Source organism: Pempheris klunzingeri, chromosome 6 (assembly GCF_042242105.1).
Source record: "Pempheris klunzingeri isolate RE-2024b chromosome 6, fPemKlu1.hap1, whole genome shotgun sequence".
In the NCBI taxonomy this organism is placed as follows: domain Eukaryota; kingdom Metazoa; phylum Chordata; class Actinopteri; order Acropomatiformes; family Pempheridae; genus Pempheris; species Pempheris klunzingeri.
This window is the reverse complement of record NC_092017.1, coordinates 8374829-8395937: the sequence shown is the minus strand read 5'-3', so window position 1 is coordinate 8395937 and position 21109 is coordinate 8374829. Positions and strand designations below refer to the sequence as shown.

The 21109-nt window shown below is 41.6% G+C and overlaps 5 protein-coding genes across 6 annotated transcripts in view; 1 reads left to right on the top strand and 4 right to left on the bottom strand.

Annotated features, from left to right (window-relative positions):
• Positions 1 to 21109, bottom strand: part of rpp21 (ribonuclease P 21 subunit) — a 54417-nt gene that overhangs the window by 15647 nt on the left and 17661 nt on the right. The gene's annotated exons all lie outside the window — the stretch shown is intronic.
• Positions 128 to 4627, bottom strand: ing5a (inhibitor of growth family, member 5a). Its single transcript, XM_070831917.1, has 8 exons — positions 4311 to 4627; positions 2883 to 2954; positions 2468 to 2634; positions 2192 to 2303; positions 2012 to 2111; positions 1689 to 1824; positions 1505 to 1566; positions 128 to 1387 (listed from the first exon to the last, which is right to left on the bottom strand). The coding sequence occupies exons 1-8, from the start codon at positions 4345 to 4347 to the stop codon at positions 1348 to 1350; spliced, it is 726 nt and encodes a 241-aa protein (XP_070688018.1). The 5' UTR covers positions 4348 to 4627; the 3' UTR covers positions 128 to 1347.
• plekhb2 (pleckstrin homology domain containing, family B (evectins) member 2) lies at positions 5124 to 9196 on the top strand. 2 transcript variants are annotated; one of them, XM_070831747.1, is made up of 8 exons: positions 5124 to 5245; positions 6033 to 6083; positions 6233 to 6385; positions 6482 to 6584; positions 6738 to 6777; positions 7043 to 7129; positions 7352 to 7466; positions 7786 to 9196. In XM_070831747.1, the coding sequence occupies exons 2-8, from the start codon at positions 6047 to 6049 to the stop codon at positions 7920 to 7922; spliced, it is 672 nt and encodes a 223-aa protein (XP_070687848.1). In that variant the 5' UTR covers positions 5124 to 5245; positions 6033 to 6046; the 3' UTR covers positions 7923 to 9196. The 2 variants fall into 2 exon arrangements, with proteins under 2 accessions (XP_070687848.1, XP_070687847.1); XM_070831746.1 differs by having other exon boundaries at positions 7349 to 7466.
• LOC139202313 (vacuolar protein sorting-associated protein 4B-like) lies at positions 9549 to 15753 on the bottom strand. The gene is made up of 11 exons (XM_070831744.1): positions 15591 to 15753; positions 14399 to 14510; positions 14122 to 14272; positions 12954 to 13012; positions 12713 to 12832; positions 12481 to 12637; positions 12248 to 12396; positions 12080 to 12161; positions 11155 to 11374; positions 10496 to 10636; positions 9549 to 10410 (listed from the first exon to the last, which is right to left on the bottom strand). The coding sequence occupies exons 1-11, from the start codon at positions 15609 to 15611 to the stop codon at positions 10309 to 10311; spliced, it is 1314 nt and encodes a 437-aa protein (XP_070687845.1). The 5' UTR covers positions 15612 to 15753; the 3' UTR covers positions 9549 to 10308.
• ankrd29 (ankyrin repeat domain 29) lies at positions 16321 to 20568 on the bottom strand. The gene is made up of 10 exons (XM_070831745.1): positions 20527 to 20568; positions 19967 to 20077; positions 19579 to 19677; positions 18806 to 18904; positions 18467 to 18565; positions 18049 to 18147; positions 17723 to 17821; positions 17351 to 17446; positions 16720 to 16818; positions 16321 to 16633 (listed from the first exon to the last, which is right to left on the bottom strand). Exons 1-10 carry the CDS (start codon positions 20536 to 20538, stop codon positions 16550 to 16552), a joined length of 897 nt encoding a protein of 298 aa, XP_070687846.1. The 5' UTR covers positions 20539 to 20568; the 3' UTR covers positions 16321 to 16549.

Here is a 21109-nt window from a genome sequence, read left to right as displayed (position 1 = left end):
ACTTCATGAGCATCACAAATCAAATAGTTTGTTTTAATTGCTAAATGGGAAAATATGGGAATCAGGTTCATTTTAAACGCACACCACACTTTCTATTTCAAACTGCAATGAATGACATGATACATGATTAATAGTGAATATTTATTTGTTATATAAAATACAGAATTTTACAAAATACAAAGACTTTGGCTCTTTTATTTGTGGCTTACACCTAAATGAGTGATATTCACAGTTGAATATGCAAGAATATGCTAGAATCCTATTAAATAAAATTTAATTTGAGTGTACACCAATAAGTAAGCAATACAACAAATATATCTTTGGAAAAAACTGTGTCCACAAAATATTGTTTTATATCATACAAAACACACATATATATTTTTTTCCATATGGTTTGAAGTGATGCACTGTGGCAAAGTTTTAAATGAGATAAACTAGATCATAAAACCAAGCCTGCAGTATCAAACCTCTTCAGGGGACATTTTTCATTCAAAGTGCTTAAATATCTCATTCAGTTGGCAAGAGACACTGACTGACCGCTAGTACCACAATACATTCAAGAATGTCGCAGTTTGTTTGTTTTTTGGAAGAAAAAAAAATAAAAAGAAACAAATCTCTGAAAAAAACTGAACTTACATTGCTTTGCTTGTTTGGTTTAAGCTAATCAAAAACATTTTTACACTGGTATCAATTGCAGTCATTTATGCAGTGCTGACATAATCCCTAAAGGAGGTAGGTAACTGAAAATCTGACACGTAATTCCTCTTACCGCCAACACATGGTAAGGATTTAGGTGTTTGAAATTGTAAATTCTCAGCAGGCTGTTAATTTGTTTAAAAAATAGATCTTTATAAAACTGACATTTCAAGTATGCTAAAGCCACAGTCCAGGTTTTAGTTTGTAAGGACAATATATACACATCATAGGACTAAAGAGGAAGGACTTTCTGATTGGTAATAGCTTGTGCAACTTTTTAACTCCTCCACCCAGACTAATTTAACCAGAGTACACAAATAATATACAGCTGAATTCATTATTTTAAAGCTATTGGGCAAAGACAGCCGTCTTAAATCCAATGACACAGGCATAGTAACGTATATTGAGGGTCTGATGGGGCCACAAGTGGAGCTTGAATCCAGATTAGACCATTAAAATAGCTGTGTGACCCACCATTTCTATAAAGAGTTATAGGAACTGAAATATATATATATATATATATATATATATATATATTTTTTTTATATATATGTGTGTGTGTGTGTGTGTGTGTGTGTGTAGTCTATCAAACTACACCAAAAATACATACATCGTTAGTTAGGTAGTTATGAATGTTTAAAAAACAAATTCTCATTTCTTCTTCTTGTCTTGGGTGCACCTCGGGCAAAACCTGAGAGGTTTGAGAGAGGGAAGGGAAACAAGAAGACAATAACGAGGCATCTGCATTAATAATGATAATCTAAGCAACTCTAGGTTAACATCCTATGAACTTCTTCAGAGTTCTTACCATTTTCCTTTGGGTTTTGTGGCAAGATCGACACAAGCAAAGTGAAACCACTCGATCGGACACTGAAATGAAAGACAAGATCAGTCTTAGGGCTGTCTAGCCTAAACGAGCGCTCAAAGAGGTTGGGAGAGTAAAGAAACGCATCATGGATCATTTTAGCAAGAAAGAAGCACTGAAAACCTACATCAGGGTTATCGCATCCAATCATCTCTCCGTATGACACCTGATGGCACAGACAGTACGTGGGCTCATTGGGATCCACTGGCATGTCCAACACGTCGGATGGCTGCATAGGCAGGAGAGCGTCGCTCCGGTCTGGGCTACAAGGCCAACGTAACACAGAGAGCAGGATTAGAATTGAACATGATTAAAACGGGGGAGAGAATGACTGAGTCACTGGTAATCTGAATCAACAGAGCAAGAGCTTCACGTCTGACATAAATGTATGATGCAGAAGCTGCCGTCTCGTAAACACTTGGCCTGACTGAGGCACCGGCCCAAACACACCTGGTTTTCATCTTTTTCTTTTTGGGAGAATCTTCGTCTGAGCCTTTCCTTCCTCTTCCCCTGGATCCACGCTTCTCTCTCAGCCCACGGGACTCACTCTCTGTGGAAAATATTCATTCACGTGCATCAGGGTGTTTTGCAATGTCTTACGCCTTTAAGCCTTTTGTTTACCCCACTTACTTTTCAGTGCTCTTCCCTCTGTACTTTCGTAACCGCTCATTTCCAGTTTCTCCTTTAGCTCGTTCTCAAACCGTGCCAGATCTGCATCTAGTCTGCGGATATGTTTGTCCACCTGCAGTACAAACATTTCATACAGATTAGAGGCCAACCATCTGTATGGTTTCATTTGCATATTAGAAATATACTTTAGTACAAGAAAGTGAGATTTAAAAACACTAATTCCTGGCATATTGACTATCAAACTACCAAACAGTGGGAGAGCTGCTCCGTACTGACCATTTCATACGTCTGCATTGCAAGCTGGACTTTGTCATCGCTGAACTCTTTGCACTTGCTGTAGGCATTTTGGATCTTCTGCAGGTGTTCCACTCTCTGTTCCGACGCCAGGTTCTTCACATTTGCAATGTACTCTTCAGCCAGTTTGTCAATCTCTCCTTTCTTTTCTGCACAACAGCATGATTATCACAGTGCTGGGAAAACAGTACTGATGGCACAACACTTGGTGTAACCAAACTGGTTATTTACCTCTTAAACCTTTACTATGGTACAACACAAGAACACTACACTGCAGAGTGGCTTGGATGTTTTCAATTATTATAGCTAATAGATATTTTCTCACAGCAGACATTTTCACATGTTAAGTACACATAGCACTGAGATGACAATAACTTTACAAGATTAAATTAATCACCTTCAGTTCTATTGTCCAGGTCCCGCATTAGAGTAAAGTTTCTCTGCAGCTCACATGGTAGGTTTTCAATACCTAGAGAGAGCAGTGACATAAGAATGAGGACTACAGTCCACCCCCAACACTGCAATTATTGTAACCACTTTAATTGATGTAGGGTCACTCCACTCCACATTTCCCCCTGGGATTATTAAAGTAATTCTGATTCTGATTTTGATAAAATTCAACTAACATCCATGAATGTCCTCACTATAGCCCGCCATATGGTGGATTTTTAAACTATGAAACCTGCAATAATCATTACTTTGATATTAAAATTAGATCAGACGCTCTATGGAGCTACTAAGCCTCTTCTAGTTCATTATGTTTACAATATGGCTGAATCTACTGCCCAGAAGCACAACTACAACTGACTGCTACAAAACCCCATATACAAATAATTAAAAGGCATGAGCACCTACTGGGGTACAGGCGGGTGGATATTATGAGATCAATGGCAAAACTACTAGACGCCTATTGCATCACAAAATAAAATGGAATTATTGTGATGAAATTAAATGCATTAATTTGAAATGAAATGTACATTTCAGTACCAATTTAAAGGTATTTTTTGGTGTATCCACCATCACTGACATTGAACAAGCATTTATTGTTTATTATTGACAGCTGTGTGCCACGAACTTGACTGCTTTGGGTGCAAAATAACTAAGCGTTGAATGTGCCGTCGGGCGTTTAACACTACAAATACCTCGTTAAGAATAACAGTAGGTAGAAACCGAGGCATGGCTCCGCTGGCTCCACAGTACGGTGACATATTGTCCACCAAGTGTGTCAAAGCCTGCGAGCTTAACGTTACATTGTGTGACGCAGTTCAAACACCCCGCCCCGGCGCGTAACTGGTTACGGGAAAAGCGGTTATCAACAGGTTGCAAATACATGGTGCCCGCTATCCTGACACAGATGTTGACCAAAACAAACACAGTTCAAAAGTTTCACAGTGTTGTGTGAGACTAGAACATCTTAACCCTTATGAAAACATCGCTAGCTTAGTTGCTAGTCACCCAACGCTAGCTAGCAGTTCTATGTGACACAACTCGAAGGGACACCAGCCGCTAGCTAACTGCAGGCGGTTAACCTTAACTCTGTTATGTGTGACATTTGACCAGCTGGTGTTTAAATCAACCTCTGAATGAGTTTGACACCAGACATGGACAATTTGTCCAACTTTATTCCACCAGAGGCTATTTCACGGTGCTAATCAGTTAGCTAGCGAACTAGTGACATAACAGCGAAACGAAGCTAGTTGCTAACGCACCACATTGCCAGCTGCCCGCCAAGTAACAAAGTCTTCGGTTGAGCAAAACTAAACCTCAAACAGACGCATTGTGTTCAATATGTTAACGCCAGCACAGTGCGTCCCCAGATACTCACTGTCAAGGTAATGTTCCAAGTATATTGCCGTCGCCATTTCAGGTTAGCTATGTAGCTTCTGCGCTATTCTCGTTAGCCCTCAATCCGTTGGCCGGAGGGCTTGTTTTATAACCCTGGGTCGCCCGTTGGACAGTGTACTGGAGATATCTGATCTGAGATATCTTCAGTTGCAGACTTCACCGGGCGGCAATGAAACGATCCTCACTACCGGATCAGCGCAGAGTCAGTTTCCCTCCAGCACACATGCACTCTGAATCTGCACAGGATACAACTTTTCTGCTTGTGTGAGCTTGTGAGTCGCATGCGCAGCGGAGGGCGGCATGTGAGCAAGTCTCATTCAACACAAGACACATCACCTTCCTTAGATCAGTCAGTTTAACTCAATGTTTATATCAATACATGATTTACGCTGCAACAGGGCGAAATACTGCTTAACATGCACCTTATTCGATTGAATTTAATGAATCTACTCCGTCCCAGTGTGCGATTTACACAGCCGAGGAAACATCGGTTTTACCCAAGGAAAGATCACTCAATGCAAATTAGCTACATTCTGAATACCAAGACAGTCATTTAATGTTTAGGGTATATTTCTACACACAGTCCACCATGTGGGCGGACAGACCGGACACGAGCGAGCGAGCGCGCCCTCACTGTGTTTGCTAGCACCTTCCAGCGCTGTCAGCTGACTGCTCACGTCATTCAAAACAAACACCTCCCTCTCCAAAGATGCTCCCTCCAATGAGGATGCTCCGGGGGGCGGGGCTAACGGTGCCATACATCACGGCTGTTGACAGGCCGTCTTCTCTCCGGTTATCGGTCAGGATTTTTGACTCCGAGGAGAGCATCGTCTTGTTTTTGTGGATCTCACTTCCGTGTCTGCTGTCTCCTGACGAAAGACTTATTCTTTATCCAAACGTATACAAATAATCAAAGTAAGTAGCCAATTTACACGCTACTTTTACAAATTAATGTACTGTAACCCTCCGTTATAAGGACCAGTTAAGTGTTTAGGCTAACTACGAGCACTGTGAGGTAACAGCTAGTAGATCAGCTCGCTTCTGACATGTTTGTACAAACAACGTAAACTACCGCTAGCTAACTTGGTTTAGTATCAGAGAGGAAACACGCAAGATAAACTCACCAGCTTCCTCAGACTAGTACGGGGATATTGTGTGTAACGTTACATTATCAGTAATCAACACTTTGTCCGCATTCCGACTTGTATTAATAAGAAATGAGGACGACCTATTCAGTATTGGCCTGTTGTTACCTGATGCCGTGATCTGTCCCCGTTAGGTTAGCTAACATTAGCTACCAACATAAATGACCGACTTAGTTCACCTGTAATCAAAAAGAGAAAGTCCTGGCACTGACACTGTAACGTTAGCTTCTGCAAACGTTGTGTTAAAGAACCATATGGTGTCAAACTTCACTCAGTTACAAAGTCAAACCTCTTAATGCGCTATTGTGACTTTTGTATGTTGAACTGTAAACCAGTGATCAGAGTCACCTGCTGAGAACATCACTGCTCACTTTTTTTAAAAATCGCTTTTCTTTTATTTTGTGACAAATTGTGATATCAATGTGAACCTGTGCTAATAGTGCTAGCAAGCAGTCACGAGGTGTATTTGGCCATGCCACGCCCAGTCATCGGTCCTTAGTTTGGTTCATTCATAACATGCACTGACTGATGAGTGTGTGTGCACTTTATTGTTTTAGGTGCTGCCTCTAAGATGGCCATGGTAAAGAGTGGTTGGCTTCATCGACAGAGTGAGTATGGTCCCCTCAGTGTAATGACAGTATCTTAATAAGAACTGCCTCAGATGGTAAAGATGCTATAATATTTGACATGATGTGAAATCCTGTATGAAATAAATCCAGTCTAGATTCAGCCTGACTGTGGCATGTTTTCATTAAAGGTACCATACTGCGTCGGTGGAAAAAAAACTGGTTTGACTTGTGGGCTGATGGACGACTCGTGTTCTATAATGACCAACAACGGTGTGACATGGAGGATGACATCCACATGAGGGTCGACTGCATTAACATCCGCAACTCTGCTGCATGTCAAGGTACTCACCATTGGCTCACACTTACGGTATGAATTGACTTTTGTTCATATTTCCTAAATGTGTCCCCTCTTTATTTGTTGCTGTGTTGCTTCTCAGAGCTGAACCCGCCGGAGGGGAAGACACGCGATGCCTTGCTCCAGATAGTGTGCAGAGATGGACGGGTCATCAGCCTGTGCGCAGACAGCGCAGATGATGCTCTGTAAGACAACACTCGCATGCTTTGTCGTTGTACCACTTTGATGAGATGTTTTGGCCTCTCTTTGTTTCTGTGTTGTAGGTTTTCTGTGTTTATATTTTCAGAGTAGACATTCTATTCCATCCAAGATGACATGGTTTCCACTTTGTGTTGCAGGGCATGGACCATGGCTCTTCAGGACGCCAGAATTAATGCAGTGAGTTTCTACTTCATCTTGAATTACTTGAGTTTTGTTTCCCAAAGTAAAAACAGGGAGTAGCTGTAAAATCAGCCCGTATATGTTTATGTCTTATCAGATAAACAGGTCAGATGTTTCTGCTTATATGATACAGCTCTTGTATTGTATTGAGGTGTATTTTCATCACAGCTCTACGATGGTAACCTCAACTAGTAGAAGGTGTTGGTGTTCATTCTCATCTTTCAAGTAAGATGGCCTCATTTGTGTTGTTTTTTATTTTTAGATTGTAGCCGCTCCTCAGATGGGCTTTGCACAGGAAGTGATGGCGTCTGCTCCTCCCCCCTACACAGAATATGCTCCACCACCTCAGGTAAAAGGCACAAGCAGCATGCATATGACAAAACAACATAACAGAAAAGGTTGGAGCTTGCTACCATCTACTGGTGTACCAATGGTAGTGTTTTCAGAAGCTCCACCAAGCAGTATTTGAGACATCAACACCAAAACAAATCTTTGAAGAGCACTATTGGTTTTGGCATCACATAGAGGATCAACAGTCTTTATCGTCTTCTTGTCTGTCATTTTCCAGCAGGTTTATGCCCCGGGGCCGTATGGAGACTACGGTGCACCTCCGCCACATGCTACGCAGATTGTATACTCTGCTGATGGGCAGCCCTACGCCGTCGCTTATCCTTACCAGTACCAAGGTAAATAACTGCTTAAACTGTGACATGACAGTGACATGAAGAACAATAACTTTCAAAAATGTAATGTTTTTGTATTGCAGTGTACACTTTGATGCAAGCTTTTTCCTTTTTTTTTTTTTTTTTAAATCTCCAACAATTAATGTAGAAAACATTATGAGTTGAGCATTCCTCATTTCATCTGTCTAACAAAACATAAGAGTGGACAGCCACGCTAACAGCTCTCCGAGGCTGTACTCGGACACACCTTTGAGCTAAACGTCAGCATGCTAACATGCTCACAATGACTACGCTGACGCCATGTGTCTGTGACTCTTCCCAGGCGGGTACGCTGCTCCTGGAGTGAACCATGTTGTCATTCGGGAACGGCAGCATGACGACGGAGGAGACGTGGCTCTGGGCATGCTTGCTGGAGCAGCAACTGGTCTGGCACTCGGCTCTCTCTTCTCTGTCTTCTAGTGTCTTCATCAATGTACTTCCAGTAGCACAGCGTTCCCCCCCGTATTTGCAGCATTTGGCCTCTTCTCTGTGCCATCACATGAGTTGGAGTGAAATGTGTCTGTTGGGCTACTTCCATCTATGAAGCATGATTGTGATGGGCAGTGAATTACTCTGTATGTGTCCTATATATACAGCAAATACTGTTAGCACTTTCTCATATGCCTTGTGTGGCAGTTCCCCCATGTGTCGTCTGAATATGAACGTTCTTGACCAAAAACACAGCAGTTTCTCACTTAAGACAGGAAACATGTTACTCCTTATGTACATTTTCTTTGTTTCTGTTTCATGGAGCACATTTCTTCTTTTATCGTTGCTGAATTACCTTAAAAGCCATGAATTTGTGCATTCTTGTTTTTACCGGTTTTATGTTTATCTCTGCGTACTGTACCTTTTCTATTTGTTTTACATGTGTCACTCGTCTGTTTTGGTTGTGAATATGCAGTGTTTAGTCGGCTCCTCAGGTTATTTGTGGTGGGGGCAGGCTAGGCTGAGATGAGGGTTGTGTAAAGACACACGCAGTCAAAGCAATAATCACGTAGATCGTAGCGTGCTGAGGTACTCATTTGTTTGGAGTCTGGTTGTGATGGATGCCTGATGTTGTCATCAACACTAAGATTGTCCTGCTTGGAGAGACGCTGGCATTTACATGATGTGCTTTGATGTGAAAAGGGACGTCACTCCTGCTTACTCATATCTGCACGCATTATTTATTTAAGGTCTTTTTTTTTTTTTTCATTGGCAGCTGTTGGATTGCACTTTTCATTTCATTTGAAACGTGTATGAATTGATATTTTGGTTTTCATTTCAGTAGACTTGGTTAATCTCTTAAGATAAAGGTACATTTCAAATGGCCTGGAACTTTTTATTTTTCACTCCACATGACTTGAATATTGTCAGATTTCTCCCATTATTCCGTCTTAATTATAACCACATTTATTCACTTTGAAGCAGCAAACTGCTCAATAGAAGCTCTTCTGGCCTGCTTCTCAAACAAAGATGGTAAATCATTATTAATGACACAAACAGAAGATGTACAAGACTTGTTTTTTCCAAATTATTTCATTTTAGCAAACGATCAGCTTGTGCGAGCAGCATAACATTGATGTCATTTTTCTACAGGTCTAAATATTGCTTAAAGATGTGAAATTAACCCGTTATATTTCTCTTATCAAATGTACTAATTAAATTATGATCTACCCAGCATTTAAAATAAGAATATATAACAGTTAACTAAGAGATGTATTTTAACAATTAAATGTATTCACTAAGTTAATAATGACTCCTGTGTTTTTTTTGTTGTTGTTTTGTGTTGTTTATTTAATCCTGAGACTTTTGTTCACAGAACACAATCGTGCAGGAAACAACACAAGTGCAAATGACCACGTAACACCTTTTTTTTTTATGTAACCAATATGTCACCACCGTCAACCTGAAAAGAAACTCTTAAAATTACAGCATAATTCACACCCAATCAGACAGTATCTGTAAGTTATTCAGAACATGCAGTGCCTGGCTAATAAGCCCAAGTCTGAGAGAGGAAACTGTTGAGGTATACAAAATAAATGTGTGCGTAGACATTGTAGCTTAAGTTGATCAGAATTTAATTGACAATGTTTTTTTTTGTCGTTTCATGTAAAATGTAGTAACTCAATAGAAGCCCCAGAAGTCCCATTCAAAGCTGGTAACGAAAAACTTTATATCAAGTGAAATAAAGTAAAAAGATACCTATATCTTTAAAAAATTACCATTTATAAAAGCCCCGAAAACTCAAGTGCAATACAACCCCCATTCAGACTATATGTAGAGGTATTTTGTGTTGAAAACGTGCGTTCACCCAGAGCAGCATCACCGTGTCCTGTACGTATTGTAGAACAGTGATGGTGGAAAATGTTTCTTAAAAAAAATAGATTATCTTTGATTTGAGATATTCAAACAAAAATCAGCAAGTAAAATGAGATGTGAAATGTTACAAATGTTCAGGTGTAAACATGAGCCTTTGCGGATTTAGAAATTTGTGATAAATAGTGCTGAAACTGTCGATTAATTAATTGATCAGTCGACAAAAAAGTCATCAATTAAGATTGTGATCATGAATTTCGAGAAAAAAAACAGCAAACATTAAAACCTAAATTTCTGCTTTTTTGTTGCTTCACTTTGGGCATTTTTGACCAATAATCACATTAAGAAACTAAGATGTTTGGGATCCAGTAACCTGTGATGGACATTTTCCATCATTTTGACACTTTATAGGCCAAAAGATTAGTCAGATAATCAAAAGCATAACTGATAGTGAAAATAATTGTTAGATGCAGTCCTGTTAATGAGTAGTAAAGTGTGGGTGTTCTCAGCCTTCTTGACCAAAATCCTCTGTAAACTTCTGCAGCTTCTCCAAATCCTGCTCATTCACAGTCGGCTTGGTGTTTGTCAGCGACCTCAGCATGTCGGCCTGCACGCAAAATATCAGAGAGGCCTCAGTGAGTGCTGATCGACGCATGCCTTCCTACCTGACGAATAACAGCTCTTTTTCTTACCATGCACACGATTGGCTCTAGAAGTTTCTCCCCAGGAACGTCCATCCACGTCATCTCTATGGCGCTGGGGTCACCCGGTGAACACGGAGTCAGGAGGTCTTCCACCACGACGTCGGGATTGTTCGGTGACGGCCCACGAACCTTAATGAGCGTGTGTTTGTGTGTGGGAGAACAGACATAAGGACACAAAGAAAGTTAGATACCAAAGTGTTGTACAGACTAGTTTAGGATGAGAATGAGAAACTATTGTAATTATTTCTTCAAGAAGTTACATCTATCTAGTGTCCACCAGGGTTCAAGGAGCACAATGACCATTCCACTTGTGTACATCAAGGTCTGTGTTTATTATCTCCTTACAATTTAGAAAAGAAAATGGTTTGATTTTACACAGTGATTCAATTATTTGTACTCGAAATGCCATAAACAGCGACGGAGACACTTACAGTGATTAAAAACTAAGACTAACGATAACAGTCATGCTCTGTGAGCATGTAATAGGCAGAGAGGTTCTTTGACCTAAATGCTAACAATGATAACATACCTATGTGTTGGCAATTTGCTAATTAGCACTAAACACACAGTCCACCCACGGCTGATGGGAATCTCAGGGAACGAGCATGTAGGATAACAAGCGCAGGGAACTTTTCTCCTGTTTTTACCTTTTTGAAGTGAGTGGCTGACTGAACCTTCCTGATGGGCTCCATGAGGGCGTCCCTAACGATAATACTGATGTCCGCCCCCGAGTAGCCCTCTGTCTTCTTGCCCAGAGTGACGAAGTCGGCCTCTGCCAGGTTGTTGGGAGTGGAGCCCAGATGCAGTTTGAACATGAAGGATCGGGCGTGCTCCTCGGGCAGAGGAATGTAGATTCGCTTTTCAAACCTAAGACAAACAAAAGATTAAATCATTGAGTCGATTGCTTTTTAACGATTCAATCCTTACGAAGAAATCGAGCTGACAGCTTCTCTGAGCACCTTCCAGTGGCAAGAGATAAGGAACCTGATGTTTTAATTATTAAAAATATGGTAGAAATGTTATGTGACAATGCAAACAGGCAGTGTCATTGTGAATTAGCACTGAACACATAGTACAGCTGAGGGTGATGGGAATGTCATTAGGCGATAATGCCGCTGGGTGATAAGTCAGAGCATCGCCAAAGTGAGTACAAGTCATCTTCAAGGGGACACGAACATGTGCACAAAATTTCACAACAACAAAACCAATAGTTGTTGAGACATCTCACTCTGTACTAAAAATATCAACCTCGTAGAGGCGGTAGATAAAAAGTGAGGGGAGTCATTGTGAGACATCCTCTGGGGACCATGAATGACGCATTTTCATGGTAATTCATCCAATAGTTAGATGTCTGAGTCCTGATCGAAGTGGTGGACAAACCGTCCGACTGACAGACTGGCGTCACGAGAGATAAATTCATCACTTTTAGAAAGCAGGTAAGGATTGATTATGATTGAGAATAATAATCAAGAATTCTCACAGATATTTGTGATTATATTTATAAAATATTTTTTCCCTCCAGCTTTCAAAGAAAGCGTAGGCATTATTTTTACACAATTAAGGTCAACTAACCTTCTCCTGATCGCTGAGTCCAGTGTCCACGGTATATTTGTGGCTCCCAGGACCAGGATTCCCTCATTATTGTTTCCAACACCTGAGAGGAGAAAGGCATTTCTCACACTTCATGGACAGCGCACTGCTATTCTGGCTCAGATTTTCAGGTGATCTCCTCTTGCTCACCCTGCATCTGGACGAGGAACTCTGTCTTGATTCTGCGCGCTGCTTCGCTCTCGTTCTCGCTCCTGGAGCCACAGAGGGAGTCGACCTCATCGATGAAAATGATCGATGGCTTGTGTTCTCGGGCCAAACTGAACAGGCTCTTCACCAGCCTGGACAGAGGAGAAACAATAGGTGTTTATTGTCAGTTTATCACCTCAGCAGTTTTATTGTCACGTAAAGAACCCGGGCCTCACTTTTCACTTTCCCCCAACCACTTGGACACGAGGTCGGAGGAGGAAATGGAGAAGAAGGTGGAGTTGTTGGCTTCTGTAGCTACTGCCTTGGCCAGGTAGGACTTCCCTGTTCCTGGAGGGCCAAACAGAAGGATCCCCCGCCAAGGAGTTCGCTTTCCTGTACGAACAGATGCCATGCTATCAAATGCTGTTCATTTCCAGGAGGTTTAAAGTTGGCTCCTGTTCTCAGTACCTGTGAACAGATGAGGGAATTTGATGGGAAGGATCACAGCTTCTTTCAAGGCTTCTTTGGCTCCTTCAAGTCCAGCGACATCGTCCCACCTGATGTTTGGCTTCTCCATGACAATGGCACCTGTGAGAGAGACGAGTTTGACAAGCATTGGTTCTTTCCTGAAATGTTACGCAGTGATAATGTTTTCCACATCTAATGTAACTGCTGCATCCGGCTGTGAGCTGCAGTGTCAGTCATTCACCTGAGAGCTGATTTTGGAACTTCTTTTTCTCTGCGTCCTCCCCATCACCACTCTCACTCCTGAAATTAATCACGATTATTAACAATTTACTGAAGTGAACAATGATTTGCATTTTTTAGGGCAATGCAGTAACACTTAGAGAGAGATATGGGATATGAATGAAAATGCAAATTCTCGTGGAGGTTCCTAAAATAAAGACAATGTACTAAAGTGTTAAATTAAAGGGAAAATAGAGACAGCATTCATTTAGTACGCTTTCAGTTAATAATTCACATTAAGTGAAACATGCAAAACCATAATCATTTCAACAAAACTTGAGTTTAACGTTTCTAATAATAAATTACAGTTTATGTTGGTTTAAATGGATCTCTGGCAGTCATTCCTGTCATTAAGATTGCAGCAGGTCCTTCAAGGAAAGAAAAACCTTTAACAGTCAAACAGGTGACAGTCAACTAATGTCAGGCTGTAGGTAAGCATCTGTGGCCCTAGTTTTCGTCAGCACTAGTTTTTTTTCGGCCAGCTGAGCATGCCGAATCTGCGATGGACCCCATCGGTGGGAAAGATCAGCAAGAGTGGTGTGACAATGGTATACAAATGCTTCTTTGTTATTCTTCTGGTTTCCCTTTTTGAATGACGAATACAGACTAATGCAGACCAAACGCTGGACCAGACACAAGCTACGTGAGGCAACTGTTGCTCTATGAAGTCAGTTTAGTGTGTCAGGGTCTTAAAGGTACCCTGAGGAGTTCCTGACCACTAGTAGCGCTGTGGAACAATGTTTTTATGAGCGAGTGGCACATTAAAGGTTTTACATTATTCAAATGATCTGCATATAGTGGTAACATGACAGAAACACAGCAATGCAGGTTTCAAAAATGTTAAAAACATTTGGCTTTGAAAATGTTTTACGAGGCAGGAAATGTATTCAACACATCAACTAAAAAATACACACAATGCACTGTGGTCAGACTAAATGTGAACATTACATAAAACTCCACTGGGCACTTTTATCAAAACCAGGAAGACTCACATAACTAGAATATCATCAGAGCCAAATTATATTGTTTATATCATACTGCACAGAATGGCCCTCATGAGCTTGAATTTAAACATGTCAGCAACAAACACTGGGATGTGGACTCATTCCAGCCTTGTTGATGAATCTCACCCTTTATCATCAGACTGGGACTCTTTGACAGGTTTGGCCGGAGGACTCATCTCTTTCTTCCTCAGATATTCCTTCAACTGCTCGGCTCTGTCCAGGTAGTCTGCACACTTGGCCTTGATGCACTCCGCTGCTCGAGCGCCCTTAGACTCGTCTGCAACACAGGGAGCAGCTTAGGTCACCGAGCTGTGTCGAACAGATGTGGCGTTTAAGCAATTGCATTCGCACGGATGTTGTAAGAAATCAAACACTGATAGGAGGCACAAGTCAAGCTCCTCACACTTGACAACATGAAGAAAGTGTTCCACTGCATTCTGATAATATCTGAGGGCCTCGCTGTAGTTTTTGGCTTTGTCCTCCTCTGCAGCTTTGGTGGCGAGATCTATAGCTTTCTGAAAATGAAGGAGAACATGAAAAATAACAAATGAGGAAACTACTAACAGGTAACAGGTTTATAAGTGTAACTACTGTGTTCATTAATAGTCAATAATCAATTGACACATTCTCTGCAGTTAGGTGGGATTAATACAACAACGTTTGGGTTGCTAGGTTGTGAAAATCCTTTTAGCTGGTGTTTATGCTTTTTATTTGGTAATATGCTGTTATGAATTATAGAAATCCAATAAATATTTACAAATTAGTGAATGATTAATTACTATCAATAAAGTAACTTGATGCAACGTATAAAGCTGTGATAATGATTGCCAGAAGGGGGATACTATCATTTACTAAAATAAAAGTACCAATACTGAACAGTGAAAATACTCCATTACAAGTAAAAGTCCTTCATTCATATCCTACATAAGTAAAAGTACAGATGTATTAACAGCTAAATGTACTGAAAGTCAAAAAAGTAAAAGTACTTAATTGTATATTAGATCGTCAATGCAGCATTTTACTGTTGTGTCTGGTTGAGGTTGTTTTACCTACTTTCTACAGTGTATAGTCAGTCAGGGGGTCAGTCCCCTCCAAAGGATCACAGAATAAATCGGAGGGGTTGAGGATGATTAGTGTGTTATTGATACTTTATTTATTGTGTTCTCTAATTCAATTTTTGTGAGTTAAATAGTGATTCATTTGATCAGTTTGTAGAAGTTTACATTGTCTGCTAAAAAAAACTCCTTGACATCCGAGACATCAACACACAGCTTTCTTCATAAGAGGTCACGAGCTAAAATGGTTGGGGACCATTAATTTATTTACAACACTGTACAGTGTTTTACTTGTGCATTATATGTGTTGTAGTGTAAGGCATAAACACAAAAACACCCAGTCACTAAAACTAAATGTAGCACAGTACAAAGGAGGACACTACTTGGGTAAAAGTAGTTAGTTGCCATGATTGTTAAAAGGGGAAACACAAGCTAGAGTTCATCTTTATGCTTAAATCCTCGCACTTTAACAGGCTGACTTAAGGTTTCTCCTGAGGACAAACGGTCTTACCAAACTAGCTCAGTCACTTTATCGCTCACCTGTAAGTTACCACCTGCCATCAGGGTTTAAGGTGTCGGTCAAACTTCAGTCTGTCGCTTCAGATAAAACTATAAACCCACTTCCTCCGTCCTCCGTTTTCTCGGTTAGCGGTGATTTAATTTTGGATCAAATTTAAACGCAAAAACATCCTGAATGTTTGTGTCTCTTCCGCGTCAACAAAAAGTTGACTATCACTTCCGCGGTGGTCACGTGACATACACTGTCATCTTCGGCAGCTGCCCTGAGGCGATACGGGTGATATTCAGAAATCAATTATAATCATTCAAAGTCGCTGAATAGATGTGAATACTTCCAATTAATTATTTCACTGTGAGGGACAAACGGAAAGATAATTAAACCACAATACAAGTTAGTTATAGGAGTCAGACAGGCTGAAAATATTGACCTGTAGTGAATATTATTCATCTTAACTAAATCATATTGTTACTTCAATATGTAATATACAATTATTCGATTGGGGAAATAATAATTAGTATATTGCATGTATGGAAATGCATGAATACACTTTTACGTCTGTGGCTTTTCAAAATAAAATTACTTCATCCTCATATATTAAATAAACATGCACGCTGCCACTTAGGCATTGAGATACAAATGTACACTTTATTACATCTATTAAAAAGGCAAATAAAAAGTGTGCAAAATATCTAGAAATCTTACAACACCTGGGGTAAACAAAAATAAATGCATATAATGTGGATCAACAGCATGAGGGAGATGATACACATGGCAGACAAACGCATTTTGGTCGCACATTGTGTGGCTCTAGGTTTAGTCCAGGTTTTATTCAACATATGACAGCTTCAAAAGCAAGCACCGTGGACAGTACATATTGTAGTTGAGTAGATTTGACACTGTGTTGTTGTTTTCTTTTCCCTTCAGTGCACATCGTCAGTGTAGTACAGGCAGGCATGTAGGCAGGAGTCTGGGAGGGATATCAGCTGTCTCCGTTTAAGATTTTTGGATGTAAAACTTTAAGGATGCGATCGCTTTTTGTAAGGTCTGCGGGGAGTTCATTGTTCTGCAAAACACACATGAGAAAAAGCTCACCAGCTGAAGTCATCTACTCGTGTTTATCATCTCATGTTTCAAATGTCCGTGCCTTACCTTGTTGGGGAGCGTGGGGTCTGCGTTTGCCCCAAGCAGCAGCAGAACAGTTCGAACATTTCCACCCATGACAGCAGCATGAAGGGCAGTAGAGCCATTCTGAAGACAGCAGAAAAAGATATGTATTCATAATGCTTATGGAGAGATGTTGTCGTCTGAAGGTATTAACTAATATAAGCCTGCTCTTTTTCCAGTGCTAGAGGGTTAGTATTAAAGGAGCAGTTTGACATTTTGGGAAATACACTAATTCCCCTTTTTCCTTAGAGTTAGATGAGAAGATCGATACCACTCTCATGTCTGTACGATAAATATGAAGCTACAGCCAGCAGCCAGTTAGCTTAGCTTAGCATAAAGACTGGAAATGGAGAGAAGCAGCTAGCACGCCGCTGCCCAAAGTTGAAAATAAATCTACATACCAGCAACTATAAATTTCCATAATTAACATCTTATATGTCATTTGCTTAGCGTGTACAAAAAGACTGAAACTAAAACTAAAACATGTTCAGGCTTGACGGGAGGTTATGTGCCACTGACCGTGTTACTGTATGCTAAGCTAACCATCTCCATATTTACTGTACAGACACGAGAGTGATATCAATCTTCCCATTTAACATTTTCTCTCATCCTCTACCTTGAGAAGGCCGACTGCAGGGGAAAACTTGAGAAGTTCCTCGATGACGCTGTTGTGTCCCTTAAAAGCTGCTTTGAATAGTGCTGTTGAGCCGTCCTGGAAAGACAGCAGAGAAAGCATACAGTTATTTAAGGGAACAATCTCCACTCAAAGTCCTCTTCCTCACGTGGCCTAAGGCTTTCGACCATATCACACGGTCCTCATCAGCAGATGCTCACTTGTTGTTAAATTACTGTATATGTTCAAACTTTGAGATATTCTGACAAATTCAGTCAAAGCAGCGGTAGCAGTACACAACAGAATTGAATGACACCAGTCAAAAATCCCTTTGTGTATATTTTTATGTACTTGATTCATTCCAAAACTACATACTTGTCTGTCGGCATCCCGATCTGCACCACGCAAGAGTAACACCTTCACCACCTCACTGTGACCCATCTGAGCTGCCATCCACAGGGGGGCAGTGCCATCCTGAGGAAAACATGGATGGGAGGTAGGAGGAGGAGATGCGGAGACGTGGAGGACACAAAAGGGAGGACGTGAAAAGAAAGAAGACTATTAGAGTCGCGGCGGGCATGAGAATCGTCCGATGGGATGTCAAAGAGGAGCTGTGAGCTAAAGAGGCGACTGTGTGTGCGACTGCCTGTGTGACCGTGTCCTTTAAATCCTTCAAAATGCTGAGGAGGCGAAGACATTACCTCCCGTGCTTGGTTAACCTTGGCACCAGATAAAAGCAGCTGACGAATCACAGTCACATGACCCTCCTGGGCAGCGAGAAACAGAGAGGTGGCACCATCCTGAAACATAAAGCAATCATATTTTGCATAGATGCATAGCTAAAAGAGAGTTAAGAGGTTATGGCTGAGCAAATCAATAACAGACATCTTATGTTATTACTACTTTATAAATGTACATTAGTGCAGTCAGGTTGTTTTCCCCAGCCTAAGGACAGACAGTAATCCTGCCAAATGTCAGTCATGTCTGACTCAGCTTTCTGCAGAAACCTGAGAGGCCGGATTCCAGCTGCTGGGTCACTGTGTGCAACTAACCATCACGTTCCTGACAGACAGAGGCACTGACAGGTCTAAAAAGAGGCCAAAGGTGTTTGGGGCTCACGTTCAGCTGGTCATGAATATTGGCTCCATTCTTCAACAGGGTGTCCACCACCTTGCAGTGTCCGTACTGAGAGGCGACGGTGATAGCCGTGCCGCCGTCCTGACACAAAAAAACACACGAGGGGACGCAAGAAAAGACAAGTCAGCAGTGAGAAAATAGCTCACAGGCACCACCGGGTGCTCCCTGGGGTGCAAAAAGCAGCCTGATTTTCTGTCTCTTTAGCTCTACATGAAGCACTCTGAATCACAGTCTGGGATGACAGCACTGCAGCAGTCTTCATCACACCCAGAGTGATGAAGACTGTGACACATCATCATTGTGCAGTGCACTGCTGCATACCTTTGTTTGGAATTCAGTGGAGGCACCGAACTCAAAGAGGAGCTTCACGACGTCATTGTGGCCGCACTGGGAGGCGAAGAAGAGGGCGGTAGAACCTGTCTGGGGAGGACGATAAAAAAAGAACCCAAGACTATGACATATGTGTACTTGTGTGTTTTCTAAAAGCCAGACTACAAACATACAACATTACAGAAGCTTTATTTAAAGGGATAGTATGACACGGACATGGAGAGAAACGCTGATTGGCTGTTGCTGCAGAAGATTGATACCACTGTCATCTCTTAATATGTAGCTATAGCCAGACGACAGTTAGCTTAGCACAAAGAGAGGAAACTCGTGTGTTTGATATGTACAAAAACTGAAGTGTAAAAACAGCAGTTCAGTGTTTTATGGGGGATTAGCGTTAGGGGGTGTTGTGTGCCGGACTATTTCTTGGCGCAGTGATTCGTCTGCTAGTTAGCTTAGCTTAGCACAAAGACGGGAAACTGCTAGCGTAGCTCCGCCTGTAGGTTAAAAAAAATCACCAACCAGCACCTCTAAAGCTGACTAATTAACATGTTATTTCAAGTTTGTTTTGTCAATTTAAAGTTTAAAAGCGGAAATATGTCAATTCTGACAATGAAGTGCCAGACTACTTCCTGGCTGTGAGCAGTGATTTCCTGCTGGTTGCCTGGTAACCCCTCAGTGATGACATGACTCCAGATTCACTGTGTGTGATCCAGAAAAGTCTTGTCATCGTTTCTGGGGGCTAGCCACTTATTTTCCCATCATACCTCTCTCTGGTAGTTGATGTCGGCTCCTTGCATGATAAGCTCTTTGACACACTCATAATGGCCGCTGTAGGACGCCACCATCAGAGCCGTCGTTCCAAACTGAAAAGAAACGTGGCAAAGATAAGTTAGCAATTATGAGCGTTGCACTGGGGGTGACTTTGTGAAAAGGAGCTGCTAAATTCGGCTGATTTTCCAGTTTTACACCCTCACCCTTTAATATGATGGGAAAGCAAACTTAAAATAAATAGTGATGGCACATGCACACACACACACACACACACACATACATGCACCACAGACGTAAGGCTTGAAGCTCTCTGTGTCCCTACCACAGGTGGGTTATGGTTAAAGCGTGCAGCTGAGCAGCCAGGACATGCAGCGTCCGTACACTGTCTCTGCAGTCTGCGTCCACGCGTCCGCTGTTGAGCAGCAGCTGAAGAAGAGCCAAGTTCCCCTTCCTCGCTGCCCAAAACACAGCATTAGCCAGGGGTGTTTCCTTCTGGAGGGTAAATACACACAACAGCCACTGACCTCAAACCACCATTATAGTATTATGCAGAATGACAGTAAACAGTACAGAGGTGTACAGGCTGTTAGGTTTAAAGTGTCTGGGTGTGAATGGCATCAGTCAGGTGTGCCAAATGATCAATAACCAAACACATTCCCACTCTTTCACACAGTTTTTTTTTTACGCATCTATATACACACACAGTGCAGGTGTGAAATTTAGGCAGGACCACAGGCCATATGATACCCACACGCACAAACACAGAGGAGGACTGTATGATTGCAATAAAAGTCCCTAAACAGCCAATTTAATTCCAGATCACACCTCGTTGGTTAAACCCCGAAATTGAGCACACAGTAAGAGGAAGCAGCTGTGTGATCTGTCTTCTCATGGAGGCCCAGCCGGGCTGTGCGGATGATGGATGCAAAAGGCTGCTTTACCTTAAAAGACATCCTGCAGACCTCACGCGTGACTCATGTTTCTTCCCGCGCACTCATTCATTAGAGACGATGCTGAGCGCCGCTCGCCTGTTTTGCCGCACTGTGTTTGGGTGTTGGCGACATAATAGCAGACAGAGAGACGGTCAGCTGAGCTCTGCCTCTGCAGTCAGCGCCGCCCGCAGGAGCCCCGCACGGCCGCTGGAGGGCGCTGCAGAGCCCCGCACAGTGTCACCTGTGAGGGGAGAGCCACACTTTAACTGAGTGTTTTCATTTATCAGAGTTCATTTGGTGATAGTTGATACTCCTCCTCCACCATCTCTCAAAATAAATGACTGTATTTTTTTTTTTTACTCCACTTCACATATGATGGCAGTCAAATATTGATTACACACTGATATTAATAATCTATTAATGCCATATATAATAATATGTCAGTCACAGAGCCCACTTTTCACTTTCACTTTGATGCTTAAGATACATTTTTCTGATTGTACTTCCTACTACTACTTTTACTACTACTGCTCTTTTACTTAAGTAGGACTTTGAATGCAGGACTTATACTTGTTATGGTGTATTTTTTACA